Source organism: Hippoglossus hippoglossus, chromosome 8 (assembly GCF_009819705.1).
Source record: "Hippoglossus hippoglossus isolate fHipHip1 chromosome 8, fHipHip1.pri, whole genome shotgun sequence".
Lineage (NCBI taxonomy): Eukaryota > Metazoa > Chordata > Actinopteri > Pleuronectiformes > Pleuronectidae > Hippoglossus > Hippoglossus hippoglossus.
This window is the reverse complement of record NC_047158.1, coordinates 533281-553014: the sequence shown is the minus strand read 5'-3', so window position 1 is coordinate 553014 and position 19734 is coordinate 533281. Positions and strand designations below refer to the sequence as shown.

General features: G+C 39.3%; 1 protein-coding gene across 3 annotated transcripts in view; it reads left to right on the top strand.

The window, feature by feature from the left end:
• The first annotated feature begins 1944 nt into the window (after positions 1 to 1944).
• The window catches only part of rcn3 (reticulocalbin 3, EF-hand calcium binding domain), a 28469-nt gene continuing 10679 nt past the window's right edge, over positions 1945 to 19734 (top strand). The window contains exons 1-9 of one of the 3 annotated variants that reach the window (XM_034594543.1): positions 1945 to 2034; positions 3600 to 3823; positions 4205 to 4398; positions 5354 to 5526; positions 6556 to 6616; positions 6704 to 6795; positions 7867 to 7974; positions 16644 to 16747; positions 19357 to 19603. In XM_034594543.1, the coding sequence (XP_034450434.1) occupies positions 3606 to 3823; positions 4205 to 4398; positions 5354 to 5526; positions 6556 to 6616; positions 6704 to 6795; positions 7867 to 7974; positions 16644 to 16747; positions 19357 to 19480 (1074 nt within the window). In that variant the 5' untranslated portion in view covers positions 1945 to 2034; positions 3600 to 3605 and the 3' untranslated portion in view covers positions 19481 to 19603. Of the gene's footprint in view, positions 2035 to 3599; positions 3824 to 4204; positions 4399 to 5353; positions 5527 to 6555; positions 6617 to 6703; positions 6796 to 7866; positions 7975 to 9328; positions 9454 to 16643; positions 16750 to 19356; positions 19604 to 19734 lie in introns of those variants that run through there. The other 2 variants (XM_034594544.1, XM_034594545.1) reach the window with 2 other exon arrangements.

Here is a 19734-nt window from a genome sequence, read left to right as displayed (position 1 = left end):
GGAGATATAAACTGCCTCAGTATATTTGATTTCATCACACGGTATGATCGTGGCGTGGCATCAAAGTTTGATTACACGCCATCAAAACATGAGGTTCTGTATCTCGGACATATTTGATCCAATCGAGTCCAAACTAGACATGTAAGACAAGAGTCCCGGCCTGATGACATCTACACAGAAATCTTGACTTAAAATCACAGCGCCACCTGCTGGCTACAGGAAGTGACATGTTTTATACTTTGATGAACTGCTCCTGGCTGCTTTACAATATACAGATCAAAAGAGCTCAGTCAAGTCATAGGATCATGGTCAGAATTGTGACATTTGCTCAAACCGTGTAAACATTGAGGTGCGGCGAAGGTTCATCCTTCGCCAAAGGAGACGATGTTGTCATAACTCCAGTGTGCATTGTCCTATCACTGCCAAACTTCTGTCACATGATCAGAGACCAAGCCTGAACAGCTCTATGTGTCAATATTTCCTCAGTGTCATAGCACCACCTACTGATTCGCCATGAAACAGGAAGTACTTTGTCCTTGCCGCAGTGCCTATGTCTCTATGGAGCTAATGTAGGACAAATTTTGTTGTACTTGTGGGACAAATTCTTTTGTTCTTGTATGAAAAGCACAAGGCTATTCGTTTCTGAAGCATATTTTCTTTATAAATATGTATTGTATTTTGTTGTTTGTTATGTGTGTTTTGTATTTGCTAAACAAAAAGATTAGTTGGTTAATGGGGTTTTATATTTGCAAACCACACAGTGTTTGCAAGTGAATGAGGGAATTTTTAAAACATGGTTTGTTTGTTTTGGCATGAATTTAGCTCCATAGTGCAGAAACAGACCAGGGTTGTCAAACTTTATGTGAGGATGACTCGCCATGATGAACACAATAAATGCTCTAATACTGTTTTTGTGACTTGTGCATAATAAATAAGGAAATAATAAATACAGAAATACAGAAATAAATGTCTTAAATTTATTTACACATTTATTTATTCCCACATATGTTTCTTTCAGTATTTCTGTGTCCATATGTAAATGAGGTAGGAGGTCCCAACTCAGTCTCGAGCAGGATTGGTTAACTGAGCAATCCAGACAGATGCAATCTATTCCTAGCGAATCTTGAAAATGTGTGTGTGTGTGTGTGTGTGTGTGTGTGTGTGTGTGTGTGTGTGTGTGTGTGTGTGTGTGTGTGTGTGTGTGTGTGTGTGTGTGTGTGTGTGTGCTCCCAGACAGCGTGCAAACGCTTATTTCTGTATTTATTTCTGTATTTCTGTATTTATTTATACATTTATTTATACATTTATTTATTTATACTTGAGTGATGTTTCGTCCTCCATAGTTTTCAGTGTATGAGCCATGTTGAAAAACAACCATGTTAAAGTTATAGTTCACAATATCATCAGAAGGAAAAACAAAATATAGAAATAATTTCAAACCTATGAACTGTGGAATGCACAAAATATATCCACTTACAAAGCAGCATATACCAGGAAACTCTCAATATCATTTACTTTTATGTTATTTCAACACCACAGTTTGTTTTTTAATCTCATAATCGATTTCATTGTTACTTCCTGTGACTAACTGATGGTTAAATGTTCCCTTTATATCATCTGAAAACATCCTTTAGTTAGAGGTCATTTGTTTGTCACTGTATGAATCTTGTGTCATTAAAAACTGATCTTTTCCAAACGTCCTTACAGATTCTCCATCACATATTTCTTTGAACGCATGACATTTTCTATCGTAAGGACCGTTGTTTAGGAAACTTTTTTTTTACTCTCATGCCGCAGCCATAGTGTTAAAAAGATCTTTGGTGCCTCTGCGTGTCAACGTGGCGGTTGACAGCCAATGAGAAAGTACTTTACCTCTACGTCCCGCTTTTGTATTGGTTGGAATCCACGTTAGGCCACTGTTAATTGGTTATCTGAGAAAGAAAGCCCGCCTCCCCGACTTTGCTATTTATAAGTTGTCCTGCCAACGGCCCACAAACTCCGAAGGGAGGTGTCGCGGGAAGCTGCCAGAATCTGGTGAGTTGTTGTAATCGTGTCTATTAAAGCGTGTTGGAGGAAAAGTGACTTCTAATATTTGTGGCTTATCTTAAACACTGCCAGCAACATGAGGAGAAACGAAATGTGTAGACTAGGGATGGGGGTGGGGTGGGGCCGGCCGCTACAGGATAACTCTGATCACTGTATTCATTTTATGGGAATTGAATGAAATTGAGAGAAACGATGGATGGTGGTGGATCCTGATCGTGTGATGGCAGCTGATCATGGATTATGATTACAACAAGACCGCTTGATATACAATATGAATACTCACATATCCTACCATTACTGACAATAACTCCTCTATTCAATTGTCATTGCTGCTCCCTTCATTCCTATCAGACATTTTCTTTTGTATAAATACTTTTAACATTGACACATCTTTCCATTATGCTAAAAACTGTTTTTTCTAATCAGTGTTGTAAATACTGTTATTTTGTTGATGTGTTCAGTTACACGTGGCATCTATTGCACTTGGGAGAGGGATCCCTCAAATGTGTCTCTCTGAGGTTTCTCACCCCCCCCCCCCCCCCCCCCCCCCATATTTAGTAGTTTTTCCTTACTCTTGTTGAGGGTTAAGGGCAGAGGATGTCAATTGTCAATTTGTGAATATGGGCTATACAAATATAAATGTATTGATTTGATAATAGTGGTTTTTTGGTAGTTTTTCCTTACTCTTATTGAGGGTTAAGGAAAGAAGATGTCACACTTTGTTAAGCCCCAGGAGACAAATTGTAATTTGTGAATATGGACTATACAAATAAAATTTGATTGATTTAGCTCCGCTCTTGGCAGTGACAGGGTTAATGGTGACTAGGTGGATGGATCAACTGTCTGATGTCTGACTTGCCGTGCTACTGTGCTTTTCTGTCCGTATGTACATTCACAGTTAAAGAGCAGAAATTTGTTGGTGTGTGTCATGTGAGTCTGTAGATGAGGTGGTCATAGTACTGTAATAGAATATAGAGACTGGGGCAAAAATGCTCCTTGGGGATTCATGTGGTTAAGACCAAAGAAATAATGAATGTGTCAAGCAGCATTTCATAACGGGCCTGCTGCACGTGAACATGATGTAACTGTAGAACGTACCAAATATCTTGCTGCAGTTATGACAGCTGATAATACTTGACTTATTTAAACTCATGTAATGAGAACATTTCATCTCCTCAGTAGTCTCAACAGTTTGATGCTAACATTTACCCACCATCCCGCTTTGACCACCTGAACTCCAGGGTCAAAGAATCTGGTCTGAACATAGGAAGCTGTAAACCCCGGCCGAATCTGAGTAACCTACCTGTGCATTGTTGGGTGGAAAGATTCCAGGAGGTTCTTCTGGGCCTTTATTTCCTCAGTTTGACACTTTGACCTTTTGGGGGTGCTGTTGTTCAGTTGGCTTTTTAAATGAAAAACTGAGGTGCAGACCTTGCTCTACGTTATTTCATTTAATGTCTTCTTGTTTTATGCTTTAGGTATTTAAAAGTTCTACTGTGTTCTGTTTTATATTTTCTATCTCTGTCCCACTCCACTCCATCACACTTCTCCAGTTGATCATGATGCTGCTCAAGTCACTCGTGTCCCTCTGCATCCTGGCTGCTGTTGCCTTTGCTGTCCCCGCTCAGGAGAAACGCATCCATCACCATGCTGATTTGAGTGACCATGTCCACAATGATGCTCACGGCTTCCAGTATGACCATGAGGCCTTTCTGGGCAAGGAAGAGGCCAAGACCTTTGACCAACTGACCCCTGATGAGAGCAAAGACAGATTAGCGTAGGTTTAGCTGACCTTCAGCGCACTCTTTCTAAACTATAAAGGGCTGCTACCAACTGCCTCAGCAACAGCCATGGCTACTTCAAAGTTTGTTCTTGTGTGTTATTATTTACTCATCAAGGAGTTTTTTTACTAAAGACATTAGTGTTATTTAGGGAAATTTTGTGTTCTACTTTCAAAAGAATAGAGGGAGCAGATTATTTCACTTTTATTTGTTAAGATACAAGATAGAAGTGTGTAGATAAAACTACCTCTAAAGCTGCCTTCTCCAGCTAACACTGTTGCAGAATCGTAAAGGCTGCACAGTCAAAAAAACATTTACAAGAGCAACTCCTTACATTTTTACCTTATTCATAATTCTGACCCAATCACTCTCCACAGAAAGATTGTGGATCGCATTGACACTGACAAGAATGGCTATGTCAACCACGCAGAGCTGCACTACTGGATCAAACACCGGCAGAGGCGGTACATTGAGGAGAATGTGAACAAAAACTGGAACGACTACGACCAGAATCAGGACGGGAAGATTGCTTGGGAGGAGTACAAAAATACCACCTATGGATACTATCTGGGTAATTCTTTGTGTGTGAAAGATGTTCCTCATTTCTAAATTGTATAACTCTTCCCCCTTCATGTAATTTATATTCTTCTCAATGTCTTATTTCTTCCACCTCCTTGTCTTTTCTACCCCCTGCTTTGTAACCTAGAAACTGATTTTTAGTGCTGCCATCATGTCAGCTGCCATGACAAGTGTGACAGAGAAGACGTGTACATCTAGGGACTGCATAAGTAAACACAAGCATCTTCTGTCAGGCCACTTTTCTAAAGCTACTATCAAATCACAGAACATACCACATGAACCTAGCTCCATTCAGCGAGGGTTCTGTCTTGGATTTAGTATGTCTAGAATAATCGGTAACATCAGCCATAGCTGACAAATAACAAAAAAGCTATTTTTACTCCTGTTATACATGTTTACAGTCCATCCATCTGTCCCTTATGTGATTGGCTTATCCATGCATGGGTGAATGGAGCCTGTCCCAGCACACACTTTCCTGAATCTTCTTTAAGAAAACCACACTGTATGTGACTAAATAATTTCAACTCAAAGTTCCACTTACCTGCTGTCTACGGCTTTCCGCCACACCCTATGGCCTTCATTAGCAAATGGAACTGAGATATTTGCCTTTAGGTGATTAATATAAACTTTCAGGCTCAGCTGATAGCAAAAAATACCAGACCAAAGCTTAATCACATGTGACATTGTTAAGAAATGTCACTTCAAATTCCATGTCTTAGTTTTTCTGTAGCTTTGAATAATATTGCATGAACTTCAACAGCAAATAGTTAGCTCAGTTTTCATGGATTTTAGTGGATGTTAAAATTGTCATTTTTCCGAGCATCTTGATGACCTAGGAATAGAATTGTCTGGACGGATTAATAATCCACCCAAAATGTATGAGTTCAATCTGAAATGGAACACTAGAACACCTGTTTCGCTGAAAAATTTAACTTTTGTGATTTCAGATGAGGAGTTTGATGATGTTGAAGACAAGGCCACCTATAGGTCCATGCTCCGCCGCGACGAAAGACGCTTCAAGACAGCTGACCGAGACGGTGATGGTATTGCTACACGGGAGGAGTTTACAGCCTTCCTGCACCCTGAGGAGTTTGATTACATGAAGAAATTGGTAGTGCAGGTAGAGTCTACTCTCTAACCATTGAGAACTTAGATTAGAATAATTTGTAGTCATGTGTCAGTGATTTTGCTCTATAAAAGTCAGTCCCAGTCGTCTGTTAACCACTTTTGTCCTTGCTTAAATATTGTCCCAATTTATATTCGAATAATGGGCATCAGAATTTGTATGCACATTCATGGTCCCCATAGGAGGAAACTTAGTCACTTGGTGAATCTAGGCTTATGTTGTTTAAATTTATTTGATATTAATTAAATTTCACATAGCAAAAAAATTCTCTAGTTTAAGCTAAAATCGATTAATTATGTGCTGTGCAGTCTGTTAGGGTCAGAGGAGTGTCGCAGTGCCTGTGTTGCATTATGTTGCTATTGATTTATAATACAGAACTTTGCTGCAGCTGTGGTGCCAGTGTATGCGGTCTGAAAGCACCTTTAATGGTAAATGGTAAATGCTTTGTATTTATAAAGCGCTTTTCTAGTCTTGATGACACTCAAAGCTCTCTACAGTACAGTTTTGCCATTCATCCATTCACACACATATGCTTATTATTTTCTGTGTCACTCATCACTCATACTTAGCCGTCAGAGGTAATTTGGGGTTCAGGGTCTTGCCCATGGACAATTTGGTATGCAGAATGGGGGAGACTGGGATCGAACCACCAAACTTCTGGTTAGTGCAATCTGGTTTACATCTTGTTATGGAGCCTTAAAAGGCATGTTTTCCCTGTATATGTGTTACATGGAGGTTAAGTCAATTGGTGATTCTAAAATGCTCATAGTTGTGAATGGGGTATGAAAGGTGACAGGTTACCCGTCCAGGTGTACCCTGCCTCTTGCCCAATCGATAATAATGGATATTGTATTTTTAAAGAATTAACATAGTATCATAGCTGTCAAGCAGGACAGCTAATACTATTCATACAAAAGACAAACAGCTTACTTTTTATAGGCTTCACCTCCTCACAGAGCTTTTATTATTCAGAAACCTTTAAAGAAAATTACTGAAAATAATTGAACTATTTTCTTTTTATAGGAGACGATGGAAGACATTGATAAAAATGGGGATGGCAAGATCAACTTAAATGAATACATTGGTGGGTGACTGAGTTATGTTTTAAACCAGCTACTCCACTTGTCACCTGGAGGCAATCTGCCCTAAATGTGTGCCTTCTGCTCCATAGGCGACATGTACACACCAGAGAATGGGGAGAGTGAGCCCGAGTGGATCCAGACAGAGCGGAAACAATTCGCAGAGTTCAGAGATGCCAACAAGGTAAATGCTGCTCAGCTATTCACTAATCTTTTCTCAACACAGCAACATTTGAGTTTGTCACAGCTGGCACATGCAGAGAATTTTTTCACTGGCCCCATCTGCCTGTTTCCTTCGATATCAGCTGGTGCAAACATTATGTAGGTGAAGTTGAGATGATGTTAAAAGTTAAGATTTGTCCTTCATCTATCACTCCATTATCCCTGAAGAGTTGGGGGGATGTGAATCCAGTGTTTGAGTTCATCATAATGTATGCAATCAATTGCCTTTTGGGGAATTTAGTTTATGTGTACATGTTTTTGCATGTATACACTGTTGTGAAACTACTGGAAAATCCCATTGCTGCCAGGTGAGAAGAAGAAGTTGGTGACCCAATGTCTCACAGAGATGGAACATGTCCGTAGCATCAATAAAGTTGGCAATAAATGGGTATCATTTAGGTTGTACACCAGGCAAAGTGTTTATCTGTGTTTCTCTCCTGTGAATAATGACATTTATGCATGCTCTTACAATTAGGCCGTGTTCAGTCATGACCTGCGGGTAAAATCCGGAAAATTGGCCGCGGGGTTAAACTACAGTTGGCCTTTCACAGATGCACAACTCAGTGAGAGGTTCTCTGCACAGATGTGTTCAAAACAGCAACAAATTATCTGCATTATTCAGGCGATGGAGCAGAAGGGTGCAGCAGACAAAGGCAGGAAGCAACATATTAACTCCACTGCGGAGATCACGCGTCGGTGTCTTCTACATGTATGACACTGCTTTGTAACCCGGAGATAGTTTTTTTCCTTTATTTATTTTTGAGTCTGTTGCGCATCATTCCCCACCACTCACACGCTGTGAATCCAGCGTGGGTTCACCTGCTGTGTTCACACATCGAATTCTCCTGAATTTCAACTGACTTATACTAGTACGATACTATATACTAGGAGGTCAGGAGGAGAAATTCCGCAGAGACTGCTGAATGTCTCATTCGGACATTTGTGTTTAACACATGCACCTCCTCCAGAGAAAATATGGAGAAACTGCATGTCTGAAAGCCCCTCCTCAGTAATACCCTTGTGTGTTGTCCAGGATGGCTACCTGGATGGTGATGAAGTGGCCGAGTGGATATTGCCAGGAGAGGTTGACCATGCTGACAATGAAGCCAAACACTTGATCCATGAGACAGACACGGACAAGGTAGACCTCCCAGTTCTCAGACCTTTGCCACAGATAGACTGCCTTTGACACTCACACATAGAAACTAAACCACACATCTCATATTTACCATTTATTAATACCAGATACCAGAATTGTTTTTGGGTTTGCTTTCATATTAATACCATCGCAGAGGATTAACACCTGGAGCTGGTGGTGATGCAGTTGTAAACGGGGAGCAGAAAGAGGGTGAAAACTGACTTGTGGTGTGTTCAAAGTTGCTTCAACGTGGAAAACGGCTAGCAACTGAAAATTATATTTAATTCATGCAATACCATGCACTGATATTTTAACTGATATGGTTAGAGTTTGTGTTTATAACCTAGATTTGCTACTGTCAACAAACCCCATGAGTAGAATTGATCCAAAAGTGAATGTATGCAAAGACTGATATATTCTATTCCACTGAGCCACAGAGCTCCCACTGATTAAAACACATAAGTAAGCATGTTGCACTTGGTGGCCCCAAATTTGGATTAATCCGCTGCTGAAAATAGGCTTTAACAAATAGTGTAGGGTATTTCCTTGTTTTTGTTTGAAATCACAAAAATGTAAAAAAAATGTATTATAAATTTGTGAGCCAAAGATTTAGTGTATTGCAACTGACAGAGAAAACAGAAAGACGGACAATATGAGAAATCTAGATTGACAGCAGCCCTGTACCTTGAGATATGTTATCCTTTAAGTAATCTCAGTGTGCAGCGAGTTGGCAGTTTATTAGATACACCTAGCTAAATGTCATGCAGTGCCACCAAATAGCCCTGCAATTTCATAAAGCCTGTAATAAATTTGTTTTGAAAATGTATCAGACCAATTTTTTACACATTGTTAAATTTGATCTCATTGTTGTTTATAATGGTTACTCTGGGACGCTGAAAATTATTGACTTTCTTCTGAAATACAGACAAATTCATCCCTAAAACTAGAGTTATAGAAAACAAGTCACAAACAGCACAATGATGTAAAAAAACACAATGCATTAAAAATCCACAGTTACACAAATGAAGATGACAGGGACCATGTACATACAGTATACTTCATTACTACCCATACTGTAGAAGGACAACGTGCTTCATGTAACCAAGAACAACTGTAAGGACAGGTACAGCATTTAGAGTAATGTCATAATTGTAATGACCAGCAGACTGACTGTCATGTGTCTATGCTGTCAAGTATATTGGTAAAAATAGTGGAAATAATTGGGGTAATTGTGGTTTAATTATTAACAAGCTTCTCTTTCTCTTGCTCCTGTTTTTCATCACCTCTTGCCTGCCCCCCCACCCCCACCCCCCCACCCATTTTTCTCTCGATCACAAACCAATAAACCAAATAACAGGACGAGAGAATAACCAAGAAGGAGATTCGGGCCAACTGGAACATGTTTGTGGGCAGCCAGGCAACCAATTATGGGGAAGATTTAACGAAGAGACATGATGAACTTTGATGAGCCTTCACGCCCCAGTAGGTTGGGTTTATATTTAACTACTATGGAGAATTTTGTTACAGGGGTAATTGGGGATGTCTGTGGGGGTGTAATTTCTGACTTTAAGTTAGGCTATAATCGAGGGTATAATCATGCACCCTTGAACCCACATATACAACTTCACATCCACAGTAAAGAGACATAGAGTTCAGCATGCAATCACATACCATGTATGCGAGTACAGAAAATACTGATGGTCCTGAATATACTTTTCTTTGTTTTATGGCATATCCATTAGATCAGTGGTCACCAACCTTTTCGAGCCCAAGATCACTTTTTATTTCCAAACGTAGACCGAGATCTACCACCCTGATATCTTCCAAAACACCCACTTAGGAGGGTCATATTTAATACATTTTGAAATTTCTGTTAAAGGCTGAATGTACGAGCATAAATATACACAAAGAAAGGCAGTTGTGCAACTTTATCTATTCAATGCACAATATTCACATTAATATCGTTCATATTGACAGCATCTGTTCAATGCACAATATTTAGCTTCAGTTCAACAATATATTCTGCAGAGGAGCTGCTACTGCAGCACAATATTTTTACATATAGGCTTTGACTTGAATATGGCCATAAATTCCTTGTATACAAGTAGTCCTGTGTACCTTAATAAATACCAGTACTATACAGTATGAAGCTGTGCATCTTCTGCTCCTGCAAATATTTCACAATAAAAAAAAAAATTTAAACAAAAGAATGGATTCGGTCAACAGAAACGCTGGAGTGCTTTTATTTTGAAACGCATACAGAAAGTGTTGCAACCATTTATGTTGTTTGTGACATAAATTCATCAGACAAACATTAAAACTCAGGTGAAAGATAATTTTCTCTGTTTATTCTGCAGTGAACCACGATGTTTATCTGTCTATGACAAACATATTTACAATACTTCCAGAACCCGTTTCAAAGTAAAAGCACTCCAGCGTTTCACTTTCTGAACCCATTAATTTCTGCTTGGGCTTTGATTGTTATTGACAGATGCACGTCTTCATACCGTGGGGTCCTGACATTTAGTTTAGTACATAATCCAACTTGTATTCAAGGAAATGCAGTAGATAAACCTGCAGCTCCGCTGCCAGTAGCGGACACACTGCGCGTGTGAACAACAGACAACTGACACACAGCTGATCTGCGGCCAAACCTCAGCCTGTGAGTCCAGAGAGTTCGGGGATCGACAGTGAAGGTTTTAGAGATCGACACGTAAATAGCGATCGACAGGTTGGCGGCCACTGTATTAGATTGTTTTACTGAGATGTCTGTCCTCATAAGTATCATATTGTCCAACAGAAAAAAACATTCTGTGGATCATGTCAAAATGTGGGTTTATCTGAGACATTTGTGTTTACATAACCATTTGTTGTTAAAGTGCATGAAACAGATAATTGAAACAGAGGAAAAGAGGGGATTTGAAGATCAATGGTATTTTATTGACGTTTTGCGGCTTCTGTCTATTAAATAAAAATCTTTTTTCCAAACAAATGTAGTTTTTATTTTGCACTTAATATTCTTGAGGCATTACTGTACAATGTAGTATGAGTATTGTTTTTCTGCTTTTTGTCAGAGTCCTGGCTATTCCGTTGTGGCTTTTCTAATTGCTGTAGTGATGCTTGGTGGTAAATTCAGTACTAACACCTATCAATCTTTAGCCGAATTGTATAGCCATGAAATCATACTATCACATCATGAAATTTCATTCTTTTTCAGTATACCTCAGCTGTAATGCTCAGTGTTTTTTTTAATAAATACATTTCTTAAATAATATCACTATTATAGCAGTGATGTTGATTCCAGTGTTTGTATCCAGCCTAAGCAGTGGTATCCTGGAACAGGAAAGGATGGAGCTAAAAAAGAACTATGGGCCTCATTCACCAATATCTTTAAATAATAATTTTATTAAATTTGTTCTTAAGAAGTTTCCTAAGTAAACTCTGTCACATTGCAACTGCAATATTGTTCACAACTGTGTTCTTATATTGATGAATGCCATGTCTTTGTAAACTCAGAGCGCGTGTCAGTTTTTCCCAATTAGTATAGGTAAATGCCCCATCATGCCCATAAAAGGGCATGAGACTGCAGTGCTGTGTGCACACACATAAATCGCAGAAACTGAAACGAACATTTAAGAAGCCAGAATTGATTGAATGAAAATCTAAACCGTTCAAACCGTAACAAAAAGTAGTTATATTTTGTGGTGTCAGCAGTGGGCATAAAATCTTAGATCAAACAATTTATTTCTTCAATAATGCAACTTTCTCCCGATACAGCTTTCACTGAACGGGTAATTGTATCCCATGTATCGTTCAAAATAAAAATTGTCAAACACAGAAGAGAGAGGGGCAAGGAAAGAGAAAAGGAAGGTGCACAGAGTTATGGGATGGAGCAGCTCATCATTGGAAACACAGCACTGCAGGTGAACCCTCAGCTGAGCACCTGTGGATACTCGACCTGAGCCTGATGGACCCATTGGGACCAGAAATGCCAGGTCAGGTTTAAACAAAAGGTTTTCAATAACATTTGGGTTCAGGTTCCGCTTGGTGCGCAGCACGCACACATGGGGCTCGGCATCCAAAGACCAGTTGCATCTCCTGAGTCATCGCTCATCTCAGAACAGAAATAAACTCTGTTTTCAGAATTACCGGCTACACTTAGACAGAACATTTTAAAGGGATAGTTCATCGAAAAATGAAAATTCACTCATCTACTCACCACTATGCTGATGGAGAGGTGGGTGAAGTGTATCAGTCCACAAAACACTTTTGGAGTCTCAGGGGCAAACAGCATTGCAGCCAAATTTTATCAAATTGAAGTAAATGGTGACCGCATTCAATTTCGACTCGCTGTGATCCATGTGTCAACGCAGCTGCAGAGGAGGATATCAGAGGACATTAACAATAAGAGCATGGTGTAAATTACGCAGTTTAGAGTCTAATATCAATTTCGGGGCTTACGGACAATTGGACGACACCACACGAGCAGTATGAAGGCATTTTATGTTTTTTTCTGTCGTTTTTTACGTTTGAAGAATCGGTCACCATTTACTTCAATTGTATTGGATTTGGCTGCAACGCAGTTTACCACTGAAACTCCAAAAGTGTTTTGTGGACTTCACCCCCAGTGGTGAGTAGATAATGAGTGAATAAAACATTTACTTTAACTCAAATCTGTAGCAGTAAGACTATGGAACATGTGATACTTTTCATGAGTAAACACCATTGTGTAAAACATAAAGATAGTTGACTATTTTTGTGACTAAATATTCTCTTCAACATGTTCACATTTAAAAGTGTTATCTTTTTCAATATAGAGCAAATATTCTGTTTGTCTGTTCTCCTCTTCAACATTTCCATGCATTTAAAACAACAGCCTTTCAGTTATCAAGTGTGCATAAGAGTAGTCTTCAGTGTGTGTAGATTCCGTTCTTACATAAGAGCAAATCCCAGATGAGAAAACATTGATGAAAGTCAGAGTCTTTGTAAAAACTGCACAAGTGGGTTTTAAGAAATAATTTATTCTTAAGAATGGTTGGTGAATGAGGCCCATTGAGCTGTGTTCTAGCATAACAGCTACTGATTTCTGTACCAAAGCACAATTTCTACACCAGTTAAATACATATATATATATATATATAAATAAAAGTTTATTTCATTCAACGACCAAACAAAACAATTCAAATGCAAACACAAAATCTCAAATCTTAATGAAAAGGAGCAGAACAAATAATCTTCCCCTCTTTCACAAGACATTAATCAACAAAGTAAATTATTAATTAAAAAATGTCACTAGTGCTTGAAAAGTATTTGTTAGTTTAACAGCAAATCATTTGTTTCTGAACCAAAACCGCGATTAAAGAAAGTAATTCTGAGATGTTTTTGTTTAGATCTTTAATATATCTTAACAGTTGTACATCACCTTATCTGAATCTGTTTAGATCAAGCACTTCAAAAGTAATTTACAGATAAGATAAATTAGATAACAAATATCAAATAACAATGGTAGTGAAATGGTGTTGGGAACACTTTCTTGACACACTTTTGGCCCTTAATATCAATCAATCATTATTTCAATGCCACAGCCACTGAAAGTATTGTTGCTGACCATGTTTATCCCTTTATGGTCATAAGTTCCAGGATGAATGTGCAGTTGACAAATCTGCAGAAATGATGTGATGTAGTCATGTAAACATGAAGCAGAATCTCAAAGAACTGTTTCCAACATCTTGTGTTTGAGACACAAGATGTTTGGGAGCAACTACTCAATATTAGTGGGGTGTCCAACATAAAGTGCGCATTGAATGTGACTCAACAACATTTTTAACATTTGTTAATTATTAATGTTTGTTGTAATTAATAAGCTGGATGATTGAACAAATCAAAATGCAATTTCATGTTGAATTATTCACTCATACAGAATCTTGCGGCTGCATCACATGGTGTAAATTCATTTGCACAGTTGTGGAACTCAGAAGCTTTCCAAAACAAGCAAGTGACTTGACACAAGGCTATGTCAACTGTTAATGGTACCACTTTAAAATCAACATGGATTCAAAGTCCACCAAAGTTTTTTAGGTAGGGCTGAACCGAAACTGTGCCAAGTTCTATTTACTGACCCAAACTGCTAATACACCAACTTAGATTGTCTACAGATACAGTCATTAACTAGGTAAAATTCATGTAGTATAGCACCTTTCACAGAGAAAAGTAACAAGGTGGGTCACAAAAATAAAATTGTTACATATCACAATGATCATTGTATAAAAAATACATATATGCAACATAGAAGATGATATTCAATTCAATTTTATCTGTAAAAATCCTGTGTTGTAAACTAGACAGCACAAGGTGACACAAAGGCCAGTTTGAATAAATAGATCTTTAGTTGTCTTTTAAAGGAGTCAACAGATGCTGCAGATTGTAAGTCAATATGAGTATTCCATACTGTCTGAGCTACAACTAGAAAAGCACAGAAAAGCACATAGGACGACCAGTAACTACGGAATTGCAATAGCCTAAACAGGATGAAACAAAGGCATGAATAATAATTGTGGCTGTTTGTGGTGCAATGGTCCTGAATTTGGCAATAATTTCTTGAATGGAAAAACACAGTACAGGTTAATAATGTTGGCAAAGTTACAGGCCTTCACATCTCCAACCAGGAAGCAGAACTCAGTTATAAAGCTTTTGTAATGAGAACGGTGCACATGGAGCTTTGGGATGTTGTGGTGGAAAAGCATTAAGTAAAGAAGGTTGATATTACAAAAAATATGAGTGATGTTATCAAAAAGTCTGTAGTTCGGAGTTTGGATGAATCTGTGGATTCATTTGACCTCATTTACTCACAGTGTGTAGGCACAAACCTAGGCTTAAACCGTGCGTACGAACGTTTGACGCACGAATCTGGGATTCATCAATATGTTTGTACCTAAATTTGTTCGTACTCTGCGAACAAATTTAGAACTTCCTCAGACCATGCGCATGCACAAATGAAGAAGGCCGGGCTTTGCTGGAAAATGTAAACACACACCCTTTTGACTAAATGCATAGTATATTAAAACTCCATATATTTAAATAAAAATAGTAGATAGACAGCAATAATTTAATTTACTAATGAATTGACCAAATGTATAAAAAAAACTATGAAATTGACGCCCTTTCATCCTCATCATCTCGACAAAACCTGCTGAATTCATATTTATGTTTATAGATAAACGGGGCTTCGCTTCTTCTGCAACAAAGAAGTTAAAACACCGCGTCGAGTCATAATCTGCGGGAGGAACAATTCTGTCTGCAGGTGTGTGTGTGTGTGTGTGTATTAATCGATGATGTCGGATCATGACTCCGGTCACTTTAACCCTGATGTCCTGACTGTGCCCGTCACGTTACGTCTCGTGTTGTGTAGCAGGTTTAAACGTGTGTCTCGTAAACTCTAGAGTGAATCAAACAAACACAAAGTAAACATCAGTCCTGTACGTGTCCTAATAACTGCTGATCAGTGTTTATTGTTAAAGTGTAAAGTGAGCGCAGGTCAGACTCCGACAGAGACACAGGACGATCCGACCTTTAATATGCGTCTGTCCTGAAGCAGCCGTGTTATAATTATTCAGTGGAGTCCACGTCGCCATGCATCTTAGAGACATGTCCACAGCTGTAGTGCTCAGCTCTGTGCAGGACACAGCATTCAGCGCCTCAGTTATTGCAGCCCAGGTTTAATTTGTTATAACATCGTCACTCTGGAGGACACGCTACAGAAAAGTGTCTTTTGTGTCTTCCACCTCCTACACCTTCAATTTCTGCTGTTGTGAGATTCTTGTGTTCCTTTTGGGGCCGTCCCTTATAACTTCAACTGTTCAGTACACTGCTCTCTTCGTGACAAACGGATGTCCTTATAAGGAGAAATAGAGGCGTGGCAGTATGCTTATTTCAAAGAGCGGACACGCGCCTGTCGATTTAGAATGATTCTGATTCACAAACACACGCATGGTGGTGAGAACAAAATCGGCTGGCGCGCACGTGTCATGAATCCGACGTCGCTTTTGCGCGCACACTTATTTTCTGCGGAGAGTAAGAACATTTCTGCGCACGTTAGAAAATGAGGCCCAATGTCTTGAACCAGAGTAAGAATATTACCTGGGATGGCGTTTGAGGCTAAGATACCGTCTTGAAAACAGACGCCTGACACACAAAAATTGCTCAATGTGCAATTAATAACTGGAACACATTAAAGTATTATGCAGTATCGCCGTTATTTAAATATAACAGACTCTTATGTTACTGATTTAGTGTCCCATTGAGGTATAGGACATAACTGATACACAGAAGGAAAATATATGAGACTGTGCAATGGTTAAGGAGTAATAAACTCAATCAGTAAAATGACTGTCAATTGCTACAAGCATCTATGTATTGTAATTTTGTCAGACTATTGAATCTAAGGATGTAGTTTTATTAGCAAAATCTATTGGTGAGAACAAATGTGCATTTGTCAAAAAACACCAGACACCCTTCGACAAGGGCTCTCTGAAACTGAACTTGGTACTTGAGTGCTGAATGGTCCTCAGGTTCACAGCATTTTCAGGGCTATTTAGATGCATGAACATAAGTGGTGTTACTCTCTTGCCCGTCAAGGCTTTTGTGTCCTTCTAATGATGTGTTCTGCTCGTCAGGATGGCCATCTGTCTCTTTCCGAGCTACTGGACAAGATTGACTACATCAAGACCAGCACCATCACTGACTATGGAGGCATGAGGGTGGACGACCACGATGAACTGTAAATAATCTGTATTGTAGATTAGTCTCTTTGGGATTTCGAGCTGCTCTTGTTTGTTTCTTCTTTCAGAGACACGGCAACCCTGCTGAGGACTGTGGTTAATGTTCAGAAACTGTTCAAAACAACACATGGATATTAAATAAAATCTCCACCAAACAATAAACACTGCCAGTCATGGGTTTCTGTATGTTTAATGTAAATCACTTGAAATTCATATCAACAGTCTCACAATGTTTACCTCTATCTGCTTTAAAGTCAGCTATGGAATGACATCTTACACAGACACATTTTTCTTTCTAAAGTTGTAAGGAGACTCATTTATAAAATCCACTTCCTTACCCCTTTTAACGATCCTTAACCTTCACAACTAAATACCTAGCCCATACCCAACCTAAACCTTGCATAAGTTAGACTTGAACCTGAACATTAAAACTGAGCAGCCCTTTGACATATTTTGGTTCAAAGCTGGATGTGCCATCATTTGATTGGCCCATCGCACCGTTCCCCAGACTGCAGTACCCACTGGAGGAGTTTGCCAAAGAGAATGCACAGGAGGAGGCTCGTTGTCTGGAGGAGGTAAGCTGTGTATGTGTAGAAGGGGGGTGCAGAGTCTGAGCCAGGAGTGGTGGGATCGGGACATGAATGGCTTCAATTAAACAGATTTGATCCAAAATGTCAGGATGTCGAGGGCTACTTTCAACTACATGTGTCAGCACCTCTCCACAAGATTTGCCCGCCCCTTCCCCTGCCCATAATTATGAGGAATGTCGATCTAAAGTGACCTAATTTGAAATGCGACCTCAGTCTGAACCATGTGACCCATATTGGAATTCAATGCAACTTTAGCGTCACTCTAGATCAGGGGTCGGCAACCTTTTTGACAATAAGTGCCAATGTGAAATTTTCTTGTTAATTAGTGTGCCATATCAAAAAAATTTTATATTAAGTTTTATTATTGAACCACATTAATATTTCCAACAGACATGCCATTTTATTCCATCCATATTGGCTATAGAACAACACTTTAAAGAAACATGTTTATCTCATTATGATTGCAATAATAAGTTTGTCATTAAGGTTTTTGGCGGTGGCAAAGACTTTGAGAGAGTTGGCTTCTCATACCTGGACACTGCACGTTTCATTGATTCTCCCTTGTCTGCCTGATCTTTGAAACTTCTTTCGTGCCTTGTTTCAAAGTGGCGCTTCACACTGGACGTTCGGCACACAACATTTTCAAAACATAACGTGCACACAGCACGGTCCTTATGAAAAACAAAGCCACAGTCTTCTGCCCATGAGGGCGGAAATGCCCGTGTCTTCAGTTTTTTAGCTAGCGGGCATGCCATCACCAGTACACCTGAGCGGCTTCACGGAGATTCATGTGGGGGAATGCGGGCAGCGCCGGCTGGGAGGCTTCTTATTATTATTATTTAACGGCGATTGGCATCCAGCCTATGGCGCATTACTGGCACCTGGTGGCTGGGAGGTGTTAACATCAAGCTAAATAATACAGGCTGCGTGACGGCAAAACGTTTGAACATTTCTTTAATAAGAAATCGCCTGTGTGCCATCATTGGCACGCGTGCCTTAGGTTGCTGACCCCTGCTCTAGACATTCTCCAGAGGGGCTGTATATATGAACGCAAATATCAGAGAGAGCCTATGGACTTTCTTCAGTATGGACGCGACAGACAAAAAAAAAGAAATTTAAAAAAAAAATAGAACAAATATCTCTGGATGAAAAACCTGTTCAATACATGTAGACAAAAACGTGATCTCCGCAGCAGGATTAATATGTTACATCCTGCCTCTAAATGCTGCACTACCCCTCGCCTTAACACTCGGGTGATTTCTGTGTTGTTGTGCTCGGCCAATTTTATTCACCTTATACAAGCTTCCACTAGGAAACATTATCAGGATACACTCTGTAAATGTTTGCTGCTATGCAGATGACACCCAGTTGTACCTAATAATAAAACTAGAATAGTGTAATCAATGAACTAAACTCCAAGCATGTTTGAAGGACATAAAAACCTGGATGAACAGCAATTTTCTCTTATTAAACTCAGATAAAACAGAGGTTCTAATACTTGGCCCTAAACACCTTAGAGATACATTATCTAATGATATAGCTGCGCTAGACGACATTGCCCTTGCTTCCAATGAAACAGTCAGGAAGTTGGGAGTGATCTTCGGTCCTGATTTGTCCTTTGATTCTCACACAACAAATTTCTAGGACCGCCTTCTTTCACTTGCGTAACATTTCAAAAATCCAACATGTCCCGTCTCAAGAAAACCTAGTCCACGCCTTTGTTACATCCAGACTTGATTATTGTTATTCCTTATTATCAGGCTCCAGCAGTAAGTCGTTAAAGACTCTGCAGCTTGTCCAAAATGCTGCAGCACGTGTCCTGACAAGAACCAAGAAAAGAGACCACATTTCTCCTGTGTTAGCTTCACTACACTGGCTTCTGGTTAAATCTAGAATAGAATTTAAAATTCTCCTCTTCACCGAGCTTCTTTCTTCTTCTCCCTCTTTATCACATTGTCTCACCAATACGTAACTGACTTTACTTCTTCCCCGTAGTCCTTGTGCTTTATCGTTTGCAGATCCAAGATCACTGCTGCAAACACATCGTGGATTATGATGGTATATCGCGAATCAGAGAATGTGATGGCAGATCATGATCATATTGGCAGATCATGGATCTTGTTGACCGCTGATTGTGTATAATGGTGGTGTATCATGATAGTGTAGGCAGCTGATCATGGACTATTATTTACAAGACTGCTTGATATACAATATGCCTACATACATATTCTACCATTACTGACAATAACTACAAATACTTTAAACATAGACACAATTTCCATTATGTTGCAAACGGTTTCTTCTCATCAATGTTGTAAATACTGTTATTTTGCTGACGTGTTCAGTTACACGTGACATCTATTGCACTTCTGTCCATCCTGGGAGAGGGATCCCTC